Source organism: Oryzias latipes, chromosome 22, assembly GCF_002234675.1.
Source record: "Oryzias latipes chromosome 22, ASM223467v1".
NCBI lineage: Eukaryota > Metazoa > Chordata > Actinopteri > Beloniformes > Adrianichthyidae > Oryzias > Oryzias latipes.
Genome location: NC_019880.2, coordinates 24,826,707 through 24,842,540, shown reverse-complemented (window position 1 = coordinate 24,842,540; position 15,834 = coordinate 24,826,707). Strand labels below are relative to the sequence as shown.

Genomic DNA, 15,834 nt, shown 5'->3' with positions numbered 1-15,834 from the left:
CAAGAACAAAAAGGTCTGTCCTTTATATTCGTGAACAGATCTGCCACCCACCTGTCTTCAAAGCTCATGTTGTCCATCTTTCGTTTGGCCATTTTTGTGGAGGGTGAAATTCATTTGTCCGTTGTGACTGGATGGAGCATGGCCGTCAATGACTGTCCACAGAAAAAAGGAGCGCTTCGATAGCGCACCAACACACTAGCAAAGCATTGTGGGATTTGTAGTGGTACAATATATATCACGGGGTAGCTCTAATGCACATTTGATTTGATCTTGCGGGCCATTTATAATTACAGTGCGGGCCAAACTTGGGTTTGACACATGTGGAGTAGAGGATGCAGAAGACAGGGGTAGATGGAGGAAGCTGTTTCGCTGTCGCGACTCTTGAAGGGACAGAAGAAGTTCTAATCTTGACTTTTTCCAGCATTTTTTGAAGTAAAGGAAAAACTGAGAACCAAAAATTGTTTATTTACATCTTCAAGCAAATTGTACAAACAGCAAATAATCTAGACTCAGATTATTCCAGCATCTTGGGAACAAATCAAAAGTTTTATTTAAAGTTTAAATAGATCTTCATCTTCATCACCGCTGACGTTAGCTAGGTCATTAAGATCCTGAAAGTTTGTCCTTAAGCTTTTAACTGTCTCCTTACAATCACTGAAAGATTTTTGTCATAACTGTACAACAACACAGCAGTTTTAGCTCATATTCATAAAAACATGCAGATTTAGGGAAATTCTGTTAGATTTAACAACCACTTAGTTCCTGGTGACCATGCCACAGTCAGGCCTTTAGGCTTCAACAACGTGCTCTGAGTTGGCGCAGATGACTCCAGCGTCTTCATAGTGGGCGCAGTTGTGCGTTCCCACGCCGGCATGTGTGCAGGTCAGCAGACTGGACTCTGTCCCTACACACTGAACATCGTCCAGAAGAATCCGCAGACCCCTCCCTTCACCAAACTCTGAATTCCTGGATGCTCTTAAAGCGTACCGAAATCCTAGCTGTCGACAAACCACCTCAGCATTTTTAATAGTCCACAAGTCATCGCAGACCGTCCCCCACTCCCCATTAATGTAGATCTCTACTCGTCCACGATCCTTGCCTTCTTGATCGTCATTGACCAACCTCACCGCTCCGTTGTGAAGCTCAGGAACCGCCGCTGTTCTGTGTTTTCCCTTCTTACGCTTGCCTTTCCTCTTCGTGCTTCTGGACGATCTGGTCGTGGTTGGTATCGGTGTGGTTGTAGTCAGAGATGTTCCAAGTTGATCAATGAGCTCTTGAAGCCAGTCAGAGGGCTCAGTGGGCTGTGGCTCAACCTTGTTATTTGGCAGGTCAACACCAATCAATGCTAACAAGTCAAAACACAGAAGCATTTTTGTAAGAAACCAACTAAATGAGACACATTTAAGAGGTTTTTTGGATAATCTCGGACTTGGACTTACTTTCTTGAGGTACAAATTTGATGAGATTGCTTTTAACTCTGACAGGAAGTGGGTCATAGTGACACTGTCTTGGTGGAGCGCGCCTGAAAGACAAAGAAATGAGAATACAAACATTTTTATCTATTGGAAGTCTCTGTCCTGTGTTTTATTATACACTTAACGAACAAAAAAAACAATGTGTGTTTCCAAAGTTTTTCCATAATCAAATATTTCAAGAAAAAGTATTGGTATCATGGTTGGCGATCCTGGCCTTGTAATTACTTGGTATAGGATCAATGCCCAAATTCCCAGGATGGCCCACCCTTACAGCCCACTACTGCTAGCCCACATGAAGCTCCACATTAGCACAATTGTTTGTTGGCTTTCATTTCTAAATTCTTTTGTGGAGTTTTTGCAAATAATTTTTTTTATAAGGTCCTGCTTGGGAATCTAATAATTAGGATAATTGTTCTGAATTTGTCAAATTTTCTCCACTTTTCCCTTTATTTTATTTTCTCAACACTCTTCTCCTCATCTGCTGATGCTCTCCTCACTTAGGTTTTTGCTCTTTTTTTAATGGCTTTAACCCGCTGCAGCAAAGAAGAATTTATATTTAAAGACATTTGCTTGATTTTAATAACTTTATGGAAATTCTTCCCGTAAATCAGAAACGCAAATTCCTGTTTGACATCAATTTCCTTAAAACTGACAAACAGACTCGTTATATGTCATATCGAGCCAAGGTCACCTGATTCATGGTCTGGGTCCATGTAAAAAAAAAAGGAAATCACACACGGGTGAGCAGACCTCCAACCACAATAATGATGGGGTGCTGCTAGGGGGTGGAGGGGCATAAATACCAGTCAACCTTCAAACTGAAGCTGCTGAACTCCTGCGCTTGATTGAACATGTGCATCAATGCATTTACTCCAGAGTTTAACATGTTCAAAACAAACAGGCGGGTCGCTCACCTGGATGGATCCACCACTTTATAAACGACTCCCGATCGGGCAGTGGCTCGCGGTACTCCAGTGGACATGAAGTACAACTCACCTGCACAAAAATACATTTATAAACCGGACAAAACAGACACAATAATGAATTTATTTGATTTCCCAATTTATGTATTTATTTGATGTTACTGAAAAGGACATTTTGACTTTAGTACACAAACTGAAAAACAAGACTTCAAAGGACAGTGATGGCATTGACATGAAAATAATAATAAAATTGGGAATATTTCCTGAGAGGAAGAAAAAAGCTAAAGTTATTCCTTTTTTTGAAAATGGAGACAGACATACTTTTAATAATTACAGACCAGTATCATTTCTTTCCTAATTCTCAAAAGTGTTGGAAAAGTTGTTTGTTAACAAATTAGACGGCTTCATTGAAAAAAAGAAATTGTAAAGTGAGAATCAGTTTGGGTTTCGTTCCAATAGGTCTACAGGTTTGGCTATAATGAAAATAGTTGAAGAAATTTCACCAGCAATTGACAAAAAGAAATACACAATTGGAGTTTTTATTGATTTAAAGAAGCCTTTTTAAATTATATGCATATGGGCTCAGAGGAATTGCTCTAAACTGACTCAACAGTTTTTTACAAAACAGACAACAATATGAGCAGTTTGGAGGTAATGAGTCTGATCCCATGAATATTATTTGTGGACTTCCACAAGGCTCAATTGTAGGACCTAAACTCTTTATTATATATATATATAAATGATAATTGTGATGTTTATATGTTGTTATGTTGTTATAGTTTGTTTATTGTGACAATGACACTAACATTTTCTGTTCTGGGGATAATCTGAAAACCTTAGCTGAAAGTATTGAAAAGGAAATGATAAAACTCAAAATGAGGTTTGATTACAATAAAATATTTTTGAATCAAACAAAAACAAAGTTTATGGTGTTTGGTGATGAAGAAAAAACAGAAGTGATTTTGTCCATTGACAACAGAAATATAGAAGAGGTGTCTGAATTTAATTTTTATTAGTTATGTTTAGTTCGTTTTTTATTAGTTTTTTTGAAAGCCAGAAACAGAGAATAACCAGAAGACTTAAAAAGCTTTTTATTTTTACCACAGGAGATGAAAGTCATAGGAGATTTAATTCCAAACAACGGTTTGCTCAAACAACACTACAGCAAAAGTGTTTGTCTATAGTAGGGGTAAAAATGTGGAATTCCCAGGAGAATGAGTTGAAAGGTTGTCAAAATATTATTCTATTTAAACAGTAAAGCTAAATAAATTAGATTGTACAAACTTGACTGTTGAGTTGAATGTTTGGAATGTATTTAGTGTGTTTATTTGAACTGTACATGGTGAAATTTGAGCACAGGTGAGAAATATAAAAATTATGCAAAGTTTAAAAGGGAGCAGACAATTCTAAGAAATGTATTATTCATTTCTGCTCCTTTCCAGTTGTGAAAATGTTCAATAATATAAAAACCAACATGTAAAAATATTTGACAATCAACAATGTTCATGAAAGGAACAAATAAATAAATGAAATGAAAAACTCAGGTCAATCTTTACCAGATTCATCTTCTCCAAAAGAGATGATATACGGGTAATAGTTGTTGATGAGTCCAGGGAACGCACATGTCAGCCCCATTCCCATGCAAATCTCATTATAGTTCCATGTTCCTGTGCTTGTGTCCTCCTTCAGGCTCATCAAACGTCTGCAACGCACAAAGTCCAGCATCTGTCCACTGTTTTTATGGTGCAGCAGTGATTAGACGTTTTTCATTTTATACTTTACTTAAGGATACAGTAGATTTTAGGGGTCTAACCATTCATTTTAACAACGATAGATTAGACTTGATTCAATATTTGTTGCCGTTTCAATTAACTTTCCATTTTGGTTCAATTTGGAACAATCCGATTTGATCTGATTCACTGAACTAAAAAAGATTCAGGACATCTTTAGCCCAAAGTTCAACCAGTGTGACTCAGAGATAAACACCTGGTACTGAACAGTGCAGGTTAAGTTTTTCAGATTCCTTCTATTTCTTGCAAGATAATCAAGTGTAAATTAAATATGTGTCCAAACAAACAAGTCAGCAATAATTATTTGTAAATCCGTTCACATTTTAGTTTCCTAAAGTTCAGCCCACTGTTGTTTTTCCACATCCAAAGAATCCAAAGGGAACATTCTTAGAACATTCTAGCACACTGGATGGTCACATGACTTTGCTAGATTCAAAGTGTTTCCACACATTGGACTGCAGTGATGGACTGATCTGTTTTAATGACATCACATGTGTTGTCTGCTGTGATGCACTTGGGTCATTTTTACGTTGTAGTAAAATAAACCGACAGTGTCTCAATCCAAATGGTATTTTCCAATTTCCATTCAAATATCAATTTCTCATTTTGAAACAATTCCAATCCAATCCAAAGTGGAGGAGGAGGATTTTGATGATTAATGGGATGTAACTTGCTGCTCACCTGAGGATGCAAACAATGGCAGCACACCTGGCTACAGAGCTGCAAGAAACACTTTGTTGGTGGTTAGAATCGATAAAAATTGTTTTATTTTTGTATTGTCTGAAAGTTTTCATAAAATAATGTTTAGATAGTACCATCCCAACATACCCAAACCACATAACCTGGATGAAAAACTAAGGCGTAGAAAAGGCTGTAAGTACACTCTCGAAAAAAGTACAGGAGAATATTTTCTTAAAAATAACATATAATTAGATTTTAGTCTTATTTATTTGGAGAACAATAATGATTTCTAGCTACAAGTAAGACTACAATGTCTGAGGATAGCAGTTAGCTCTCGTTTTTGCATTTATGATGAAGACTTTTCTCCTCTTTCCTCCCCAGGCTCCATTTTTTTTTTACCTCTTTTTTATTTTTAACAGTATGGCTTTGTTTTGAAGCAACACCTGCTGTCAGGTTACACATACCCACTCATGAAGTCTCCAAAAATGTACATGCCATTCAGGTTGGGGTATTCACAGCCACGGTATACATAACCCCCCGTCACTGACTTGCCCATCTTGTGGGGGTAAGCATAAATTGGCAGGACATCATCTGTAAAAAGAACAAAGGTTATTGTGACTTTGCATTAGCGCAGTGCTTCTCAAATAGTGGGGTGATGCGATCAATCAATCAATCAATCAATCAATCAAATAATCTTTATTTATACAGCGCTTTAGCATCTGCTAGATATCCAAAGTGCTGCACAAGTACAAATACACTAAAACCATAGGTAAAATTCAAAGAAGCACAGTAAAACGATATCAATAAAGGAAAACACTAAAAAAGCTGCCTGATTATCATTCTCTCTGGTGTTAAAATCCAATGTAAAAAGATGAGTTTTTAGCAGAGATTTAAAATCATTTAAGGATCTGGCAGACCTCACTGACAGGGGGAGACGATTCCAGAGTTTAGGAGCAGCCACAGAAAACGCTCTGTCCCCTTTGGTCACAAGTCGAGTCCTTGGAACCACTAAGAGCATCTGGTCTACAGATCACAGAGCTCTACGAGGACGATGGCTCTGCAGGAGCTCAGAAAGATGAGGAGGAGCCAGACCATTTAAACATTTAACAACCAAGAGTAAGATTTTAAAATCAATTCTAAAAGGAAACATGCAGCCAGTGCAGAGAGCGCAGTATTGGTGTGACGTGATCACGCTGTCTGGTCCCCGTTAGTAGTCGGGCAGCTGAATTCTGGACCAGCTGAGGAGAGACTGGTCCATCCCGGAATAAAGGATGGGGTGGATGAGAATGGTCCCAGTTGGACAGAAAAACTCCTATCGGATAAGTAGGACTTAAACCACTGAAGCGCTGTGCCTTTCACACCAGCGGAGTGCTCTAATCATGAGAGTAAAATATCGGGATTCACCGTGTCAAATGCAGCAGTAAGGTCAAGAAGGATTAAAACAGCAGAAGCTCCAGAATCGACAGTTAAAAACAAATCATTGTATACCCTGAGTAGAGACGTTTCCGTACTGTGACGTGCTCTAAAACCAGACTGGAATTTGACAAAGATGCCATAGAGCTCTAGATGGTCCTGTAGCTGAAGGTAAACCACCTTCTCTAAAATTTTTGACAAAAAGGCAGCTTGGATGTGGGCCTAAAGTTTGAGAGAACAGAAGGATCCAAGCTGCTCTTTTTAAGAAGCGGTTGCACCACAGCATGTTTAAAGGCAGCTGGAACACAACCTAAAAGAAGAGAAGTATTAATAAAACTGACTACCCAGGGACCGATAGAACTAAATACTTCCTTCAGCAGTCTGGGGGGAATACTGTCCCCTGGACAATAAGAGGGTCTCAGGTGCTGAACTATCTGAGAGAGTCACAGGCTCAAAATGATCTAAAACAGCAGAAAGTGCAGATACAATAACAGGATCAGGGGTGCAGGATACAGATAAAAGCCTGGCAGCACTTACTTTATCAATAAAATATCTTAAGAATCTTTCACAGAGTGCAGAAGAAGGAGTCATGGATGATGAGTCATAAGGATTTAAAAGAGAGTTCAGAGAGTTCAGACTAAAAGAGCCGGTCAAGTCCATGAAATCTTTTGTTAGTGGCTTGAACTCACAACACACATGATTATTAAAGTCGCCAACAATTAAAATATGGTCGTAATCTAAAATAATAGCTGACAAAAGATCTCCAAAGTCCTGCAGGAAGTCACTGTTAAATTTAGGTGGTCGGTAGACCACCACACAGAGGACTTGGGATCCACATCTGATCTCCACAAGCTGGACCTCAAAGCTGGAGAACCCGGAGAAGCGGTCAGCTGGGAGATGCCGACAAGAAAACCTGGACTGGAATACGACAGCGACTCCTCCGCCTCTGCCTGTACTTCTCGGGGAGCTGAAGAATCCACAATAACAATCCGGAGGTAAAATTTCAGAGAAAGGAGTAAGTTCACCAGGCCGAAGCCACGTCTCTGTCAGGAACATAAAATCCAGCTCTCGGGACGTAAATAAGTCGTTCAGGATAAACGTTTTGTTGGCTAGGGATCTAGCATTGATGAGAGCAGAGCGGACAATCAGCTGGTCTGTGGCCATAGACAAGGCCCGATTCAGCGGGCGAAGAATGCCAAAAACACTACGCCACCATCCTGGCGGCGAGACCGGCGGACAGGTGGAGCCGCCAACAGCAGGTTTGCTTGGTCAGACAGGAAGGATCCAGCGCAAAAACTTGCAATGACTTCCACACCATCAGATATTTCCTTTAGACAACCTCCGGAGAGCCTTGATCTTCACCAGAACACCACTTCGCCTTCCTCCTCTCCTTGACCATTGCCTTCGTGGAAGGTTGAACAGAGTGCGACGCAGGAACGCTGGTATGTCCAATAGCAGTGATTCCGACGTCTTTTCCTTGTAAGTCCATTTTGACATAGACTCATAATATTGTCCAGTGTTTAAGGGTGCTTGGCGATCGTAGACCAGAAGAGTAGATACATTATGGTAACTAATTAAAAATAGTAAAAACGCAATAAACAAACTAAACAAACTAAACCACAGGCGAGCTGCACACGCTGGTACCAGGGGGGGGGGGGGGGGGGGGGGGGGGGCAGTAGTAGAGGTTTAGGCAAAGGTAATACGGGCAATTGCCCGGGGCGCGAATTCAACGGGGGGCAGCGGCTCAGTGCTTGGAAAAAAATTTGCGCCACTGTTGATTTCCTATTATCTGTTCTATCACAGAGTTTGTAACAGCCTGAAACTGTGAATGCACTCCCTGCAGCTGCTCCCGTCTCCTGTCACACACGGCTGCGTGTGTTAGAAGAAGAGGGGAGGGATGGTGGGCTTAGGCTGCCAGGTGGAACGGCGCACTTCAGCAGCCTCTGTTATGCAACACCAGAATCATCACGTGCCTCTAGATTCCTCAGCTCATGCTAATAATGTCATTTTTTATTAACTATTGTAGACATTTTGATGACGTGTCTTTATTTTCCATCAATGTATCTTTGTCAGTCTGTGGTTTAGTTGGTGTCAGTATTTGACAGAAAGACAGCAGTTAATGCAGGATAACAGCTGCACTTTATGAGATCATAAATAAACTATCCATCATTTAGAAATAAAATCAGCAAAATGTTTTTAACCTGTTTAATCAGATTAAAAACGCTAAATATGTTGGTGCTGCTGTGTTAATGTTTCAGATCCATTTACTTAATATTATTTATTGATTGAATCATTTTTCTCAGCATCAAAGGGTTCAGTTGGTCAAAATGTTTCTAGTTTAAATAAGGAATGACAGATTTTTATATTTTAAGCACTTTAAGTTTTTTTTCTGTTTTACACTATAACAGGGTTTCTGTGTGGCTAAATAAAGTTAATATTTGTTGAAAGTGGATTTATAATGCTTTTTTCCTTTTGTAAATGTTTAAAATACAATTTTAGGTATACTTACACAATTTCTATAGATACTAACTTATATATTGTCACCACGGCGAGTCTGTGTAGGGGGTGGGGGGGTAGGGGCACGTGAAAAGGTTTCTTTTTCCTAGGGGGGGGCTTGCAAAAAATAATTGAGAAGCACTCCATTAGGGGAACAGAATGTTTGAAACAAACCCTGATAATCAATCTGCTTTAAATAAGTATGAAAAAACTAATCAGATCGAATGAAGTGACCTGACTTCCTGGGTCTTCCCCAGGGCCTCCGACAAGTGGGACATGCCTGGGGCACCTCCCCAGGGAGGCGGCAAACTAGATGCCCGAGCCACCTCAACTGGCTCCTCTCGATGTGGAGGAGCGGCGGTTCTACTCCAAGCTCTATCCGGGTGACCGAGCTTCTCACCCTATCTCTAAGGGATCACCCAGCCACCCTACAGAGGAAGCTCATTTCAGCCGCTTGTATTCAGGACTTGGTTCTTTAAGCCATGACCCAGAGCTCATGACCATAGGTGAGTGTTGGAACGAAGATCGACCGGAAAATTGAAAGCTTTGCTTTCTGGTTCAGCTCTCTTTTCACCACAATGGATCGGTGCAGAGACTGCATAATGACATATTGCGCTAATCCGCCTGTCAATCTTAAGTCTGGATCTTCCCAGTAACTCCTTCACTTGGGGCAGAAGCATTTCACCCAGAGATGGCTGCAAAATTATTTTTTTTAAATCACTTGCCATGGCAATGGGGGTGCTCAAGGCCAAGCACGTTAGCACCATTCCATTTCCACTGGTCATTATCAGGATTTGCATATCTTGGTACTTAGATCCCCCCATGTTTCATCAGTATGTTCATGGCTAACTTTACACCTCTTCTAGATAAAAGACCTTGTAAGATGGAACCCACTTCCCCTCCCTCTGCTCATTAGAATATCAATAATGAAGATGAACAAGCTTCCAAGATCATTGTATCCCCTACAGAGGATCCCATTGTTGATGTCAAACAAAGCTTTAAAGCTACTCCAAAACCAGCTGAGGGAATTTATACAGCAGAAAAAGAAAACAAAGATTACATTTTCTCAATTACATCTTCCTATTTCCAAAGGAGGTATAGATGTACCTAACTTGAAATTGTATCACTTGGCATCCATCTCTTTTTGACAGAATGGGTGGGAAAGGATGCCACATCTGTCTGGCTGGGCTTAGAAAAATCGCAGACTCGCTGCTTGTTTCTTGGGGTTTTGTCCTTTAGAAACCTCAAATCTGCTAGAAGTTTGTGTGGTGACAACCCATCTATCCACCTATTTCCTTAACCCTTTGTATCCCTTTCGGGGTCACGTGGTTGCCAGAGCCTGTCCTGGCCACTATTGGGTGAAAAGGAGACCGGTTGCCAGTCCGTTGCAGGGCCACGTCATCACACACACATTCACATCTAGGGACCATGTTAGAATTTTCACTTCACCTTTCAAGCATTCCTTCTGGACGTAGGAGGAAGGCAGAGAAAACCCATGAATGCACAAAAACTTGCAAACTCCACACAGAAAGGACCCAGCTGGTCCATTCTATGTGGACCAGGGCCTTCTCACTGGGAGGCGAGAGCGCTAACAAATACACCACAGAGCAGCCCTGTGGAAACAACACAATATTCACAAACACAGTCAAAGCATGGCTATGGCTCAGTGGGTGGAGGGGAGATCTCTTGTCACTGCTTTGCTTTCTTGCATGACAAATGCGGGGTTACAATATTTGGCCTCAGACAAGGATCAACTATATGAGCAATTTATTTGCAGGCCACTCTTTGTTCTTGTTTGAAAAGCTTCAGGTTAAATGTAGCCTCCATTACGGTCACTTCTTTAGATAACTACAAGTTTAAGACTTTTATAAAAGAGAACCACCTTGACTTCTGATGTCACACCTTTACCATTAGAAAACCTACTGTTTGAACGTCCAGCTACAAAAATAATGATTTGTTTTTATAATGTTCTCAATTAGACCAATTAATTGACTGCATTAGATGCAGCAGAGAAATGGCAAACAGACTTGAGCACGACTATTTATGAAGATGTGTAGAATGTTATCAGGAACCAGACAAAACGAACATTTGTTTACAATCAGGACAGGCCGGTACAGTATCAAGTTATTCACAGACTGCTACTTTCTCCCAAAGGGAGGCATCAGATGAAATCTCAAGCATCACCCATGTGCTTAAAAAGTAAATCAGAAATTGGAACTTTCTCTGTTTGTTTCTGCCCTAAAGTTTTGGCTAACTGGGGGAATATTTTGGAGGACATGAAAAAAATGTTGGTGACGGCTTTGACTCTAAACCTGGTCTCTCTCACTCTGGGTTATAGGGACATTAATGTCAGCTTTATGTCTGGCAGATTGTATGGTATCCTGACGTAAGGCACACATACCTCAGACATGTACCGCAGACAGACCTCCCTCCAAAGCAGACTGGCATAGACTTGTCATTAAACATTTTCCTCTGGAATACTTGAGCTGTCTGCTCCACTCCACAAAGGATTGTTTCATGAACATACGGACCCATTACCCTCAATACAGCCTCTTTACTAAACAGCTTAATTATTGACTAACATTTAGTATACGTTTTTTTTCCCATCAAACTGGTAACTGTAAGAAGAAATGTATTTTGGATTGCACTTGTGCAAGCATTACTGTGGGACAGTGATGTGCTGAACTATGTTTGTGTTTGTTAAAGGGCAGGGATTAGTCTGTTTAGTTTAGTCTGTTTAGTTTAGTTTACCTATTGAAATCTATGACTTCAGGTTTATTACACAATTACCGGCATGAAGCCCATTGAGACTACTATTGTTGTAAATATCGGGCTATGTAATCAAATTGAGTAGAATTGAATGTCCAACAGTGTGACGCGCTGCCTCTGTGTACCGCCACACAAACGCCATCACACATGTCTGTTGTGGACAGACCCACACCAAAAGGAGTCCTTTTTAAATGTAACCTTGCCTGGTGTGTGTGTGTGTGGGGGGGGGGGGGTTCTGAGCTTTTCAAATTTTTCCTTTCACTGTGGTAGAAAATGAAAAAACCTCACGGTTGAGAAAAGAATTACATTATTTTAAATTATCTTAAATTCTTTGCAAATTCAAGACAAATGCTAGTGCTGTGAGTTAGAGCTGGCATAAGTCAGGGTTAGCTTAGATTTATAATTTAAGAGCCTATATCAAGGAAAATTAACCTTTTGAGCTTTTAGTGTATTATAATGTTAATTTCTCACTCTAAGGGCCTGTTCACACCGGGACGAATTTCGCCGGCGATTTTCGCCGACGTTTAACGCCTCGTGACTAAACAAAGGGCACCAATGAGAGTGTGCACACCGACGCGAAAAAACGCCACGCGCCAAAGCGTCAAAAAAAAAAAAACGCCTCGGGTACGTTTTTTTTTTTCGACGCGTCGCGTCGAAATCTATTCGACCAATGGGAATGCCGCTTTTGCACACGTGTCTGGAGCTTCTGAAGTTACAGTAAAACACAACTTGGGGGCGCTCAAACACAAAACTGCCTTGCTGAGCACACATACCAGCGAAGAAGATAGACGCCAAGTAGCGTCTACACTGCCGCAAAGAAATAATGACGGACATTCTTAAATATCCCCTTACCAAGTACCAGTTGGAGCTACTGATGCTTGAAATATTCATGTTTTCTTTGTTTGATTCTGACAAGTGCGTAAATACTTGCTCTCTTCTTCTGAGTGAAAAGCGACTTTAAGAATCGTAAAGTTGCGCAGCGCCACCTTGTGTACAGGAGTATTTCTGTTTACATTAAGCGCCATCTAATGTCAGGGGATGAAATTGCATGTTCGCTCGGCTCACCGTCAGCGAAAATCGCCTGGGTGTGAACACAAAAAACGTGGCGAAAAACGCTGGCGAATAACGCCTGGCGAATATTCGTCCCGGTGTGTACGGGCCTTAAACAACCCAAAGCAGTGTTTTAATCCATTCAGGCATTTCTGAGAATTCCTCTAAAAACCTGCAATCTCTGCCCCAGCCCCTCCCAATCTACAAAGACAAGTGGGTTCTCCCATTGTGACGAAGATAAGTGAGGAACAGCCCAGTGACGTGCGGTCAGGTGAGGCAAGTGAGGCACAGCCTCACCTGACACGATCGTGATAAAATACAAAAAGGTAAATTAAGTCAATATTATTTTCCACTGATCTGTTTTAAATATACATTTTCAGTCAAATCAACATGTTTTCCACAGTTTCTGAAGTTTAAATTGCCGAATTTGAGTGTTTCGCGGTCACAAACAGAGCGGAAACTCCGGGTGAGGCTCTGAAGCGCTGTGCCTCATGTCTGAAAGTAGGGCTCAAGGCCCGTACACACCGGGACGAATATTCGCCAGGCGTTATTCGCCAGCGTTTTTCGCCACGTTTTTTGTGTTCACACCCAGGCGATTTTCTTTTTTTTCTTTTTTTTTTTTTAACTTGTCCTGTCCAACAGCTAGGCAAACAGATGAGAGCTGAGGGCCTCTTGTGTTGGACATATTTTATTTTAACAAGAGGGGTTATTCATCTTCAGACAAACCAGAGGTATGTCTGAATAAACCCCTTTTGTAATTGAGGCCAAACTTTATTAATTTCAATCATGTTTGAAAATCTTTGGTGTTGGACCGGACGGAAAAGGAAAGAGGGGAAGAAGAGAGAGGGACGTTAGAGAGAGGGGGGGTAGGAGGGTGATAATAAGAGGGGAAGGGGGGTAAGACCATGAAGCAGCATAGAGCAGACAGGTTTACTGGTTGTTTATCGTTACGGTACGGTTCAAATGTAGTACAAAAAGGGCGGGGCCTGTTCACACACACTCAAATATTATCAACACACCTGCTAGCCGCAAAAATGTCCACATGTCAACATGCACACAAAACAGATAGTGTTCACGAACGCATACCTATGCCTTTAAACCAACTAGTGTGAAATCTTTCATTCATTCAATCATGCAAACTATTAGTGCAAAGGTGAGCTAACACCTGTGCTCAGGTGAGTGTTTATGTTCTTCTAAAATGGATGGTGGAATGTGAAAAGAAGGAGGAGGAGCGCCCAGCCACCCCCACACCCATACCCCCGCCGCAGCAGCAGCGGCAGCCGGAATTCCCCCAACGCCACACGGGAACAGGCAGGGAACAACCGCCCCCCGGGCGACCAAGACCGCCACCCAGGCCAGGGCCAGCAGGACCGCCGCGAGGCCCCCAGAGCCAGAGAGCAGGGAGGCGCAGAGGGAAAGAGAGCGCCGCCCCAGCCCAGCCAGGAAAGCAGCCCCCCGCCGCGCCAGAAGAGCCCAACGCAGGGCCTTACCGGAGAGGGACGCCCACAGCCCCAGACGAGCACCCCACCACCACCCAGGAGTTCCGGGCATCCCCCCGCCCCGACCCCAGGTACGAGCCAGGACCCCCCAAGGGAGACCCGCTCCGCACTCCAGGCAGCCACCCACCCGGCCCACGGTTGGTCCAGGTAGGAGCAAGGCAGGGGCCCGCCGCCCCCGCCCAGGAGGGGGGAACCCCGGGGAAAAAAGGGCGGCCCACAAGGGATGTTATAAATATGGCCCGACCAGGCTCGGCCATGTTGGAAGTTTGGCGGGGCCCAGCGCCCAGGGGCAAGGACCAGGACCCACCCCCCAGGGACACGAACACCCCCGGCTCAGGTGTAATATGAACCCCCCCACCGTGCGGAGAGAGCACCGCCGGGCCCAGGGAGCCGGCACCCAAGGGACACGGCCGCCATCGCCAAGGGGCCCGCACCCCCCACCAGGGAAGGGGTAGGGGACAGATGGACCCAGGTCCCACCTTCCTTGTAAAATGTGTGTGCGTGTATGGGTGTTTGAGAGGGTGTTTGTGTGCATGTGTGTGTGTTTATGTTTGAATGTATATATTGAAGGGGGAGGGGCGATTTTCGATGACGATGAGTAGAGTGAACATGCAATTTCATTCCCTGACATTAGATGGCGCTTAATGTAAAACAGAAATACTCCTGTACACAAGGTGGCGCTGCGCAACTTTACGCTTCTTAAAGTCGCTTTTCACTCAGAAGAAGAGAGCAAGTATTTACACGCTTGTCAGAATCAAACAAAGAAAACATGAATATTTCAAGCACCAGTAGCTCCAACTGGTGCTTGGTTCGGGGATATTTTAGAATGTCCGTCATTATTGCTTCGCGGCTGTGTAGACGCTACTTGGCGTCTATCTTCTTCGCTGGTATGTGTGCTCAGCAAGGCAGTTTTGTGTTTGAGCGCCCCCAAGTTGTGTTTTACTGTAACTTCAGAAGCTCCAGACACGTGAGCAAAAGCGCCATTCTCATTGGTCGAGTAGATTTCGACACGACGCGTCGAAAAAAAAAAAACGAACCCGAGGCGTTTTTTTTTTTTTGACGCTTTAACGCGTGGCGTTTTTTCGCGTCGGTGTGCACACTCTCGTTGGTGCCCTTTGTTTAGTCACGAGGCGTTAAACTTTCGCCGACGAAATTCGTCCCGGTGTGAACAGGCCTTCAATGTTAACAGAGACTTGCGGTGGAAGCCCTGCTTATAGGCACATGGAAAAGGCTTTAGGTGAGGCTGGCCTCACCAGCAGGGGGCAGACGTGAGCTGACAGCTGCTTTGTAGCTACACTGGTGCCGTAGAAAGAGACAATGAGAGGGATAAACTCATAAAACAAAGGAAAATAAGGAAGACTTTTCCAACAGATCATAGAGATTTTTGTGGATAAGGGTTGACACATAGACTCAAAAATTAAGGCCAAACACGTTTTTCAATATTTGTTTTTTAAAAACAACATGGGAGTAAGTGGATAAAAATGTAAGTTAAATCATTTATTTTATTTTTATGATCGTTTTTAAAGACAACAATTGATAACTGATTAAAGCTCCAGAAATTAAAGTTGGAAAAATACCAGAAATTGTTACTAAGGCTTCGTGGGTTAATTGGTAAATTTAAATTGTCTCCAGGTGTGGATGAAAGTGTGCATGGATGTGTGATTGTGCCTCTGCTACAACAGACTGGTGACCTGTCCAGGACGTCCCCTGCCTTCGCCCACAAGTGGCTGGGGTAAAC

The 15,834-nt window shown here is 42.5% G+C and overlaps 1 protein-coding gene across 1 annotated transcript in view; it reads right to left on the bottom strand.

Annotated features, from left to right (window-relative positions):
- Positions 1–445: 445 nt before the first annotated feature.
- hhipl1 (HHIP like 1) overlaps positions 446–15,834 on the bottom strand; it is a 28,984-nt gene continuing 13,595 nt past the window's right edge. The window contains exons 5-9 of the mRNA XM_023951493.1: positions 5,334–5,460; positions 3,955–4,100; positions 2,390–2,471; positions 1,440–1,522; positions 446–1,345 (exon numbers count right to left, since the gene is read on the bottom strand). Of these exons, the coding sequence (XP_023807261.1) occupies positions 789–1,345; positions 1,440–1,522; positions 2,390–2,471; positions 3,955–4,100; positions 5,334–5,460 (995 nt within the window). The 3' untranslated portion in view covers positions 446–788. The remainder of the gene's footprint in view (positions 1,346–1,439; positions 1,523–2,389; positions 2,472–3,954; positions 4,101–5,333; positions 5,461–15,834) is intronic.